Genomic DNA, 12,850 nt, shown 5'->3' with positions numbered 1-12,850 from the left:
AGGCTCTACTCACACTCCAAGGGAGGAAGTTATTTATACAAGGTGTGGGTCATGGGGCCATTTTAGAATTCCGCATACCACACACAGCCAGGCAATGGCGCAGCTAAACATGACTTCAGGCCTTGTCACCTCCAAAGCATGTCACTTGCTGCACACCCTCCCTGGACTGGGTCAAAGCAGGAGTCTAAACAAATGTCAGCTGCTCCAGGGAATTAGGGAAGACAGATGAAGCCCTAGCTGGCCTGAGACTACCCAGGGGGCAGGGTGGTAGCGAGTTCTAGAGTCTGAGTTTCCCTGCCAAGTGTCACCTCTGCACGGGACCATTCTGTGTTTTCTCAAAAACAAATGTTCCCTGCTGTAAAGGCCCCAGACCATCAGGAGGGGTCCGTGTCCCAGCATGAGTGGCTAAATGTCCTTACTCACGGGATTATCTCAAGGCTGCTGCCTTCACTCCACCAGTCCTGCTGCTGCCTTGATAGAGGGCTGGTACAAAGCAAGAGCTCTGCGGGCACAAATGCAGAGTCAAGGGCCAGCCCTGAAGATTTTTAGGTCTTAAGTTCCAAGAAAGGCATGGAAATAAATAAACACCAAATGAATGCGTTTAGGAAGACATCTGTATCTATACGGAGCTATGTACCTGCCAGAAAAGGTCTCCAAAGGTCCATAGGTTTAATCTGCCTCTTAGAGGAGGAAGAAGCTGTTGAGAGGACGGGGTGAGAGAATGGAAGACAGGAGATTCGGTAAGGCCTGCATGAGGGTCACAGGAAGCATCTCCTTCAGACCTTTCAGTGACTCCCCATCGACTCTTTAGGTAAATTCCGGAGTCCTGAAGGGGCTTAGCAGTTCCTACAGTGACCTGACTTCTCCTTCCTTCCCAGACAATGCCCCTTATATCTGCCACCTGGACTCACCACTGGCCCTTCACCCTTGAGATTCCCTGGGCCTGAGATATCCTTTGCCCATCTAATACTTCCACACCTAATGCCGGCCCATCTTTCTACACACACACACACACACACACACACACACACACACACACAAGAGACTAGTAACTCTCCTAGTTACTACATGGTCTTCAGCTCTCGGATTAGACATCATTTTATCTAGAAAGCCCTTCCTCGCTGCCAAAGCTCAGGTTTAAAGTGCTCCTCCTCAGCCCCTGAATAAGAATCTATGCATTCTTTAACATAGTGTTCATCACAGGATCTTGGACTTCTCTTTCTGGAGCTACTGAAAGAAAAGTTATAGCTAAGCCAAAAGACCAAGACTGCTGTTTAACTTTTCCATCTCCAGTGTTTGCCAGTTATTTAGTGGACATTCGAAGCATTGCTGGGATAAGTACAAGAAAAGCGCAGAGGCAATGTCTTCTCCGTGCACATTGGAGGAAAATGAAAGGTATCACAGACTGAAGAGAAACTAACTTGCCCGAGGGTCATAAGTCCAATGCCTGCACCAAGGTACCTTAAACAAGCATTAGCAGAGAATTTTTTAAAAAATATGGACGTGATAGTGCTTATATGAAGATGAGAGAAAGGCGACACTTCTTTAAAAATGCTGGAATTCTTATTTTCTGTTCAAATTACAGCGATGAAATCAGAACGGCTTTTCATAATTGGCCATTCCTACAGGGTAGGTACAGCTATCAGAATGGTTTAACTTTGGCTATAGTAAAAAATGATTTCAAAAACTGGAGGGATTTACAACAAAGTTTTAAGTCTTGCTCGAAATACATGGCCATTAACTATTCTAAATAGGGGTCACTTCAGGACTCAGTCCTCTATGTTCCAGAAGAGCCATGACAAATCTAAAATGTTCATCGTAAAAGTGACACAGGTCCCTTAAACAAAGTAAGTTCGTGTGGCCACACCTGAATTAATAGGATAGAGAAACATCATCCTCATGCAAGAGAGGTTAGTAATGATCCATGGCAGGCTGCAAGCCTTTATTCTACACAGTTAGACTTTCACTTTTCATTTATGAGAAATTAAGCTTTACAGTACCACTCCGGGAGGGGGGGGTGGTTTGGAGAAAAACATCCATGTCAGCATTCCTGAGCAAAGAGAAAAAAATCAGAATGTTCCAGTTAAAAGGGCCCTTACAGTTCACATAGTCACAACACTGAATTTATGAACGAGGAAACCAGCTCACCGAAGCTGATTGATTTCTCCAAATGAATCTGAGCACTGTGTGTTAGGCCAACTCTCACATCACTGTACCCAGAATTTAGAACCATTCTGCTGCCTGCCCACAAGCTAACCCAACTTAATCTCTATGAATCAGGTCTAAGGTTTCCCTCAGCTTGGACCTGGTTCCAGCACCAAAACCTGCTTTATGGTCCATGTGACAGATCACCCCACTTCTTGCAAAGAGTTACAATGGGACTTTTCTCAGACCAATTCTCTGTTGAGAGAGGCTGTAATTAAGATCAGTTCTTTGCTTGTTTTATAGCTTGGCACCACAACATGAAAACATCTTCAATAAAAATGTCTATGGAGCTTTGTTTCCTTTTGTATGAATTCACTGTCAAGAATGTGGCAGCCACATGTCTTTGTGGTTTATCAGAAATAGGCCATTTAGAAAACAGTGCCTTGCTCAACTGAAATCTGTTGTCTTTGTTTTACTCAAACACGGGTATTGTCATGAATCTTCAGCTAAGCTCTCCTGTCTATTTTAAAGAGAAACAACGATAAACACTCTCATCCTCAGTGAATTCTGATTCTAAATACTCTCTATTCTAATCTTTTTTTCATGTTTCTTGGCTTGTAAATGAACACTATTTTTTCATCATGATTTTTTTCTTTTCACCACTGACATTCTATCTAATTTGACTACATAATCTGATGGATGCCTTCACTGAAGAATTGGTTCAATCTTAGATCCCAGAAAGTGCAACTAAAACATTTTAATGAATAAGATATGATTTACTTAGACTTTTGTCCTTGGTTTTTAAGTTTTGTAATGTATCATGTACTTTACAACCCTCAAATTTTCTATTAAAAACAAGGAGTGCACATTTCAATGCTCTCCAAACCTTATAAAATCTATGTATGTTAATGCACAATATTAGCATTTTCATCCTTTAGTCCATTACTTTACTATCTCTTCTATTTTTAATACAAGGAGGATTGCCTTTTTCCTTTTAAAATATTCATGGTATAGATGTACAAGGTCTAGCACTGAGAACTACACAAACACCAAACACATAAAAGAGTTGAGGAGAGATCAGGCTATTCTAAGAAAGGAAATAAATAAATGCTCATTTCCTGCAGGAAGGTCAGAATCTAGATTTTTTTTTTTTTTTTTTTTTTTGGTTCTGGGGATTGAACTCGGGACTTTGTGCTTGCAAGGCAGGTGGTGGAACCACTGAACCAAATCCCTGGCCCCTAAATTTTTTTGTTTTTGTTTTTGTTTTTTGGTACTAGGGATTGAACTCTGGTCCTTGCACTTGTGCAGCAGGTGGTGAAACCACTGAGCTAAATCCCCGGCTCAGAATCTAGACTTTAAAAACTACTTCCTGACACTTTTAAGATTTGGAGTCTAAAATATGTTGAGGGTCTCCTCCCTCCCTGAGGATTGGATTTTGCCCTCGCCTCATTTTCTGGATCTAGCAGGGGGTACTCAGGAATGGTTTATTTTTTAACAACTTCCAAGACTAGAAATTTAATAAGTGAATTCACTTTCTAATGATCTGTTGCTGTGCTTTATTCCCACACACATACATATATAACACAGCTGCAGTATTTCCACAAGAGCTCTCCAACATAAATAAACTAAATGGTGTCAAGTCAGACAGGGGAATTCTTTAAAGCAAGCCAACTTGGCATACAGAATCCAGACATGGGGGAGAATCATTGAACGAATAGACTCTGTGTGTGTGTGTGTGTGTGTGTGTGTGTGTGTGTGAGAGAGAGAGAGAGAGAGAGAGAGAGAGAGAGAGAGAGAGAGAAACTATTTCTCTGCAATGCCAGAATTTGGAAAAGCTGAAGAACATTCTTAGCAAACCTGAGGGAAATTAATGGAGAGATGATTGAGCCAGGACAAGGAACCCATAATTATACTCTAAGTTTAGGAAATTAACCTGCTTTGTGGCTTCATTTGACCAGCAGAGGTTTGTTGGCTCCAATCTGGACTGTGAGATCCATGCCTTGACTGTTTCTCTTCTTTCTGAAAAAGATCTGACGCAATATTAATTCTACTGTTAAGCCCCATGGAGCTAAAACACATTATCTTCTACTTTTGAATTATTTCTCTACCTGTAAAATAGTGCATGTTCTCTATAGAACTATTTGGAAAGGAGTAAAGCGCAAAGAAGACTAATTATGTGTGATCATTTCTCAGACATATTTTTCTGGTTTTATTCGAGGATACCTTCATCTGTATCTCCCATCTACACACACAGACCCGCATCCAGAGCAACACGCACGCACACACACACACATACACACAGAGGACAGTATCATCCATCACTGAAAAATCATTCCGCTGCTTCACTCCTCATTTTCTTATCTGGAAAATGCAGATGAAAACATCCTGCATCACCTGGCTAGCCTAAGAGTTGAGGGTGTTGCTGTATGTAATGTGGTTAGAGTTAGCCAGTCCTCTTTATTAGATCGGAGTTGCATGGGACCTTCTCATTGATCTTACACACGAGGACCAGCCCTCACACTCTCCCTCATTTGCTTTATAGAATTGACCATTAGTTAAAAATACCCTTTTTATTAATTTGTTCACTGATTTACTATCTATTGCCTTAAATAGGACATCAAATACAAGACAGGAGGGCCTTTTCATTGACTCTACTATCCTACAGCAGAACAGAGTGTTAGATTTGGTGAACACGTATTGAATGAACTACAATAATTTTATATTTTCATTAAATATCATTGAAGAAATATTCCATTGAATAAATATGACATAATTAACCACTGCCTCCAGCTTAATATTAAAAGGTAAACTGGGTCACAGTATCCCATTTGCCCATGTCTTAATCCACAGAACCTGTGATGGTTACCTTTTACGGCAAGAACTTTGCAGACACAGTTATGGTAAAGATCTTAATTTTAAAATAATAATTCTAGGGGTCAGGGATTTAGCTCAGTGGTTCTGGCACCTGATTCGCAAGCGCAAGATCCTGAGTTTGATCCCCGGTACCAAAAAAAATAATAAAATAAAATAATAATTCTATAAATGGGATATTTTCCTGGACAATCCATGTGGACCCAGGTTAAGCACAACAGTCCTTGTGAGAGGGACACAGCTGCAGAGTTAGAGCACAGGTGGTGATAAAGGGAGAGAAGGAACGCACTGGAAGATGGAAGGAGTTACAGCCCAGGAACGTGGGTGTGCAGTGGTGGAAGCAAAGAGGCCTCAGAGACACGGGCCAGGATCCAGCCCCGTACGCTGACTTTACCCCAGCAAAACTGATTTCAGGCTTCTGACTTCTAGAGCCATAAGAGAATAAATTTGCGTTATTTAAAGCCACTAAACTGAAGGTGATTTGTCACAGCAGAGGCAAGAAACTATACGGATAGTTAAGGTTCCCCCCCTACATGTTTGCTAGCAAAATAATTCTGTGATAAGCTTCCTTTTATAGTTACTCTCGTCTGCCCTTGCAATGATTTCATTAGGATGCATTCCTAGAAGCTGGGTTCCTGTAACCTTGCACTGTCTTCTAACATCCCCTGCACAGCTAGGCAAGGGGTGAACAACCTGGCTGTTATAGAGATTGCTATTCTGAAGCACAGCCACAGGGCCTGTGCGGAATTAACCCACTCTGTGCAACAATCTCAAGTAAACACAGATTGCTTTTCGGGGTGAAGGCATTTAAAAAAATAATCAAAACCATGAGGGAATTTTTTAGCTCGTGCTTCGTCTTTCCTTTCTCCCCTCATTAACACTACAGCCTGTAAATGCAGGAAAGAGCTAAGATGTAAGAAGAGAAAGGGCTCAAGTTATCTCCAAAGATTTAGACAGACCTTTGATAGCTGCCTGATGCGCCTTTGAAGTGCAAAACAGAAGCCGCTTCCTAAGGGCTGGCTGACACACAAGTCCCGACCTGTGAGTTAATCAGAGCAGCCTCAGGCGCCCAGCAGGGCCTCAGAGGGTGTGGTCAGTGTGGGCTGCCGGCTGGGGTCATCTCCATGGCAACGGAGAGCACTCGTTTACACAGGGGTCACGGGAGGAAGTGTGCAGCTCTCAGGGCAGAGCAGGTCAGCAGCCACCGCTCAGCTCAGCACAGGTGAGACCCAAGTCACAAATAATTCCGCGCGGAAACTTGTGAAGGTTGAACTTTCGTGTTTTCCAAACCATTCCCATTTTGTACCCTAGAAATGGGTGTTTTGTTTACCAGTAGCACGGGCACCACACCTGAGACAACCTGAAGACCTGCTGCAGTCTGAATCGGCACTCTAGCTACGTATGTCGGCACGTGACCCTTAGGCACGTGAGAGTTTGAAAGCGTACATTCTGAGTCTAAGCTGCATACAACAGAGGCTTTGTTGGTTTTGTTCAGGACTCTGTTTCTAGTGCCTCACATAGTTCCTGTCATTCCTTGGAAAGGCTCAATAAACACTTGCTTTGTGAACAATGAAGTCAATGCACTAAGGTTTATGCACTCAAGGTGGGTTTGAAAAGTTAGAAGTTACTTGTACATTATTCTCTATATTTTACACATACATGCATGTTTAAATAAGAGAATTTTTTTTTTGTCCATGCCTTGCAGATGCATTAGCACCACCCAAAGTGGCTGTAAGGTGAATTCCTTACCTGGCTATTATGAAAACATAAATCCACCTAAGAGAAAGATTTCTGGGTGCTAGTCTTTGTTTGTTGGTTGGTTGGTTTTGTGAGGCAGAGTTTTTCACTATGCAGTTCAGCTGGCCTTGAACTCACTCTGTAGCCCAGGCTGGCCTTGAACTCATGGCGATCCTCCTGCCTCAGCCTCCTGAGTGCTGGGATGACAGGCTGGCACCCCCACCCTGGTGCTGCTTTGACATCAGCACAGTACTACTCACTTCTTGCCAAGGCTCACTCAGAGCAGAAAGCTCCCACTTCATCTTGACCCCGATGGCCTGAGGATACCATGTTGGCCCCCAGACTGTTGAATGACCCTAGCAAGGGGCCCAGCAGCTAACATTAAATTCACCTCCAGCCTCGTGATGTGAGTCCAATTTCATTTTATTTTAAAGAAAATAAAATGTGACATTTTCTTCTTCAAATCTCATTGTAAATTTTTTCTTAGGAAAATTTCAAATACGCAGAAAGGGTGGAGAGAAGAAAAACAAAGAACCCTCCTTCTCCATACCCATCTTTGAGAATCACCACTAGGTCACCATGCTTGGTCCTTCTCCACTTTCCACCCTTCACAGTATGGTTATTTTCATTTCATAGCTTTATTGATGCATAAAACCTGTGAAATTCTCCCAATGTATGAGTATAAGTCGGTAATATGATTTTGGAAAGTTGATACAGGTGTGCAAATATCATCACGATCTATGTGAAAGCACTTCCATCCCTCCAAGCCCCCTGCCCGTTTGCAGTTAATCCCTGTTCCCTTCCCCAACCTCGGGCAACCTTGGATCTGCCTGTGTCTCTGCAGCCCCGCCTCTAACGGAGAGTTCACATATAGAAAATGACATGATATGCAGTCTTGTTTCTGGATTCCTTGGCTTGCCGTGATATTCTTGTGGTTCATCCACGTTGTACATCTGTAAGTAGTGCAATCACTTCTACTGTTGAGCTTTATTCTCTCACATAGAGACACCCCCCTTTGTTTATAAACTGAACAATGGATGGATGTTTGGGGATTTTATAATAATGCTATAAACTTGCACTGACAAGTCTTTTCAGGGACATATTTTCCTTTTCCTTGGATAGAAGCCCATGTGTGGAATTGCTGGGTGCCATGGTTTGAATCTGCATGCGTCCCAGAATTCATACATTTGAGGCTTAACTTCCAGTGCAACAACACTGAGAGGTGAGGCCTTTGAGAGGTGGTTAGTGATTTGGACACCGCCTTCATGAGTGAATTAAGGCTGTTTATGGAGGAAGTGGGTGAGTTACAAAAAGGGAGAGACCAGCCTCATTTCCACACTCTTTCCTCTGTGTTCCCTTCTGCCATGTTCTGAGCAGCAAGAAGAGTGTCACTGGATACGAGCCTTCGAATTTGGACTGCCCTACCCCAGAATCATGTATCAAATAAACTTTTATGATTTATAATTTACCCAGTCTGTACTATTCTGTGATAGCAGCAGAAAATAGATTAGGACACTGGGTTATTTGGAGACTTTCTGAGAAACTGAAAACCTGTTCTCCAAAAGGATTGTACCATTTTACATCTCCATCAGGAACCTGGGGCAGGTGCGGTTTCTCTAGCCAGCCCTCAGCATTGTCACTGTCTCTTTTCTTATTAAGCCTTCTAGTGCGCAGTAAGAGATATCTGGGTTTGCCTTCAATGTCTGTACCCCTAATAACTAGTGATGTGGAGTGTCTTTTCTTGTATTGTTAGCCTTTCCTATGTCTATCTGGTGAAAACTCTCTTCATGGCTTTTGCCCTGTTGGGTTATTATTGAGATACAACAGACATTTATATATATTTTGGACCTAAGTCCTTTGCAAGGACTTCATCAAACCAGTCTTTGGCCCCTCCTTTTATTTCCTTCATGGGGTCCTTAAGCCTCCCTGAACCTGGATGGTTACAGTATCTGCTTATTCCAGAGGTACAGGGGCCTCCGTCAACAACCTTTACTTCATGTGCCTACAATAAATGAGCAGGAAACCAATTTCAAGTGCAACTTTCAAACTACAAAACACAAAGACCTGCATCTGAAGAAAGCACCTTGTGGCTAACAGAATGGCCAGGAGAGGGGGACACAGGGCCCCTCCTGAGGACACAAAAGCATCCTTCTGGGATTTTGGCAGCAATGGAGTTGAATCTGTGTAGCAGTTGGGGGACAGTTAACATATTCCAATTCATGAACATGGAATCTCTCTCCATTTATTGAGATGACCTTTTATTTCTGTTATTTTGTTTTTGTTATATTAGGTGTCAACATATCCTACATATCTTTTGTTAAATTTATTCCTAAGGATTCTATTCTTTTTTGAAACTATGACTGGAATTGCTTTCCAAATTTCATTTTGAGATTATTCATTGCTAGTACATAACATTACAATCGATTTTTGTCTATTGATCTTATAACCTGTGACCTGGTAAACTCATTCGTTATTTCCAATAGCTTTTTTCTTGAGGATCCCTTAGGATTTCCTGCATATCATTCTGACATAGTATTTTTTGTACCACGTGTTTGTAGAAAAGGGTTCATAGCATCCTAATTTTAAATTAAATAAATGAGAATGTACTCAAAACTATTCTTATTATAAGCTGCTTCTGCCTAAAGAGAAGCTCGGGAGAGGTTTCCTTGGTCCAAGATGGGAATCATGCATCACCCACTTTCTCTTTTCTACAGCCACAGGAGATAGCTTCATGGTTGATGCATTTGTCAAATACACCCACACCAACAGGAATGTGTCTGAGGGGAAATTACTGAGGACAGCTGCCTTGGGAGGACTGTGTGGCCTGAGACTTGTCCTTGGGGAAGATTCTAGGGAGAGAGAAGACATCCTCAAGAGCAGAATGAGTATGGAAAGAAACAGAGACGTCATGGACCCAAAGGTGATGCATTTAAGTGTTAGAAGAGGCCCTTCCCCTACACACCAGAGTGTGGATAAAGGTGCACACTCCACACTCTGAACCCTGCACAGAGGATCCAATTTGGTGAGACTGAAGGCAGTGAAAGAGAAGCACAACTAATGGCTAAATCATTGCTGAAAAATTGCAGAATTCCTGCGTTGTGATTTAATCCCAACACAACACCGAGTTAGTGTGTAAAGCATGTTTAAAATAGTATAATTATTACTATTACATCTCCAACTAAAATTAGAGTTATCCTGTGACTCCCTGCTTCCAGTATTTATCATGGTAATTTGCAGTTTCTTTGCAATAATATGGGCATTTCAGAGACAACAGCACAGGACTGAGGAAGTAGATGGGTTGGCCCAGGATAGAAGAGCTCTTCAGAGGAAAAGGTACTAAGGAAGAAGAAAGAAAGAAAAAATCACTAACTACTCATGGCAATAAAGATGAAAAAGCACCTATGGCAACGCACATTTGCCTATTTTTTCTATTGTAATGAAATACACGAAACAAGCTGACTTTATAAATAAAAGAGGTTTATTAGCTCACACTTCTGGAGGTTCAAAGTCCAATATGAAGCCAAGGTGTAGGACCCATTGGCTTGGGCCCTGTTGAGGATCTAACAGTGGACAGTGTTCCATGGTGGGAGTGCATGCGGGGGACAGAGAGCACAGGTGCAAAGAGGAAACCAGAGAGCTGGGCAGAGGTTGAGCCTGCTCCTCGACATCTCACTCTGGTAAGAGCTCAGAGAGTCCCATGAGAGCTACCTTTGCTTTTTGTGTTTGTTTTTAGTGCCAGGGACTGAACTCAGGCTGCACCAAGCCACACCCCTCAGCATGCTTTATTCTGAGTTGGAGTCTCACTGGGTTGTCCAGGCTGGCCTCCGATTTATAACCCTCCTGCCTCAGCCCCCTGAGTAGCTGGGATGTGTGCTAGTACTCCTCCTGAGAGATTCCTTGATTCCTTCCTAGAGCAGCCCCCTGGTAACTAAGGACATCCCACTAGGTCATACCTTTTAATAGTTCCACATTCTTTCCCAAGGCTTCCATCCCAACAACCAAGCTTCCCACACATGAACCCTTGGGAAACACATTCAAACCACATCCAACCCACAACCACGCATCAGAGGCAGACTTCTACCCATGTGGGAGATCCATGCATCTGCACATGTGTGCCTATAGTATAAAAAGAATTGCAAGCTAATCCACAACCATATTTAACTACATCTTCATTCCTAAATTAGCAGATTAAGAATCAAATACGCTTCTTGTTACAATTGAAAACCTGACCCCGGTAGTGCCTGCCAAAATGGCAGGCCATCACATGGCCCCAGACAGCAGCAGGAAGGAGGTTGACAAAGAACGTCCCAGGAGGGACTCCTCTGCCTTCCTGCTCCTTCCTCCCTATCTGCAGTCCAAGGTTCAGTCCTCTGGTCCCGTGTGGTTGTAACATCACGGATCCAGAAGGGGAGAACATGCTCTGCATTCAGTTCACTTGGCTTCAACATACAACCCAGAAAGCAAGACAGAGGGCAGCTTCTCAGATCCTGCACACCACAAGGATCCAGAGAAACCACCTCTGTGGATCCCAGCTCCTGTGGTCCAAGTAACCCGAGGCCATGCCTGGCTAGAGGGTGCCCAGGGGAAGGTTCCCGAAGCTCCTTCTTGGGTAGCACTGACACTCAGGTCGCATTTACTAAGGCCTTGCAGGAGAAATGGGCATTGTTGGGGGTCTCTGAGGGTAACAAGACACCACCTGCCCCCAGTGCATCACTTCTAAGCAGATGGGCCCTCTGCTTAGCAGCAGAGAGAGGCCCCTTGCTACAGGAAGTAATCAGCATTCATGCTGATTTCCTCTTAGTGTGGTCCAACAGCCTGGTAAATGGCGGTTGCTATGGCAGGAAACATTGCCCTGAACAGAACGAACATCCTAGACTGAACTGTCCACTTGGAAAATAACGTCATTCCACTTCTCCAAGCCTCTGCTCCCACTTCTATAAACTTGGAACGCAGCAACTCCTACCTGCAGGGTTACTTCAAGGATAAAAAGCAAAGTGCTCTAAGATATTCTCTGTGAGGTCAAAGGAATACACAAATGGGCACCAAAAACACTGACAAGCTGCCCCCATGTTGTGATAGCTGACTCTGGCGGGTTTCAATATTTGAGTGGGTGATTGCAGGGCCTATCTTCTCATCGGCATTCTTCCTAAACAAGATAATTTAAGCTGTGAGAGTATGTATTTTAGTTTCATAGGATTCTATAATGCCGTGTTTATTTCTGTGAAGAGTCTGGTCCATTAGCCTGTTTTCCTTTTGCCCTGAGTGGGGCCCGGCACTAGAAGCTGTTGTCTATCATGGCTCTAATTGGTTCCCTTGCTTCAGTCTGACATCCTGAGATCCCTTCCTCCCACCCCTGCCAGCCGGCTTCGTCTCAAAGACAAATCTGAGGTTGATTCCTCTTTTTCCCTAACGAATCGCCAATCAGTCATGTCTTATGGCCTCTGCCTGTGCAATATCTCTCAAATCCATCCGCTTCCCTCCACCCCACCTGACACGCCTCCACTTTAATCACTATCATTTCTCACCTGGAACTAAGCACAGGGCCTCCGGGAGCCCTCGGAGGAGCCTTCGGGTACTCTTGATCCCCGCCCTCCCTCCACGATGCAGCCGGAACCAGCTTCCTGAAGTGCCTGTTGCCTCAGGCAACTCCCTGTTGGCAACCGTGATTGTCACTGACCATCCGCATCAAATCCCCGACCGCTGGGGCTGGCGCACCTGCTCCTTCGGGCCCATCCTCCAGGCCAGTCTCTCCCCGGCTCCTGGGCTACTTCTCCTGGTGCCCTTTCCTGGCCCCCATTCCCAGGCTCTGGTTACCAGTGCTTCACACAGGCTGCTCCCTGTACCGGGAAGACCCTTTCTCCAACCCTCTCCCACACGACTCCCTTTTGTTCCATGACTGCCAACAGCCCCTCTCAGAAGACTTTCCAGACGCCGAAAGCCTGGGCTAGATGCCTTTGCAGCCCTCGCAGCGCTTACACCCTCCTACCCTCTTCTCTGTGCACTGGCCTGTTTGTCACTGCGGCTCCCCAACTAGACCGCTATGGGGCGCTGTTGTAGGGACCAGCAGCGCTCTCCAGGCTCTTTCTGTCCTGCCCAA

At 44.1% G+C, this 12,850-nt stretch overlaps 1 protein-coding gene across 18 annotated transcripts in view; it reads right to left on the bottom strand.

Moving 5' to 3' along the window:
* The window catches only part of LOC101708543 (uncharacterized), a 77,479-nt gene that overhangs the window by 43,369 nt on the left and 21,260 nt on the right, over positions 1–12,850 (bottom strand). For 11 of the 18 annotated variants that reach the window (XM_087190725.1, XM_087190720.1, XM_087190722.1 and 8 more), the window contains exon 3: positions 4,079–4,164. The exons of 5 other annotated variants lie outside the window; for them this stretch is intronic. In XM_087190725.1, the coding sequence (XP_087046851.1) occupies positions 4,079–4,164 (86 nt within the window). Of the gene's footprint in view, positions 1–4,078; positions 4,176–5,975; positions 11,373–12,850 lie in introns of those variants that run through there. 2 more of the 18 variants (XR_015442913.1, XR_015442912.1) reach the window with 2 other exon arrangements.

This window comes from Heterocephalus glaber, unplaced genomic scaffold, assembly GCF_053883595.1.
Source record: "Heterocephalus glaber isolate CG9 unplaced genomic scaffold, H.glaber_assembly_v1.0 deba00001555, whole genome shotgun sequence".
In the NCBI taxonomy this organism is placed as follows: Eukaryota; Metazoa; Chordata; class Mammalia; order Rodentia; family Bathyergidae; genus Heterocephalus; species Heterocephalus glaber.
Note: the sequence above shows the minus strand (reverse complement) of the source record. Positions and strands in the feature narration are given on the sequence as shown.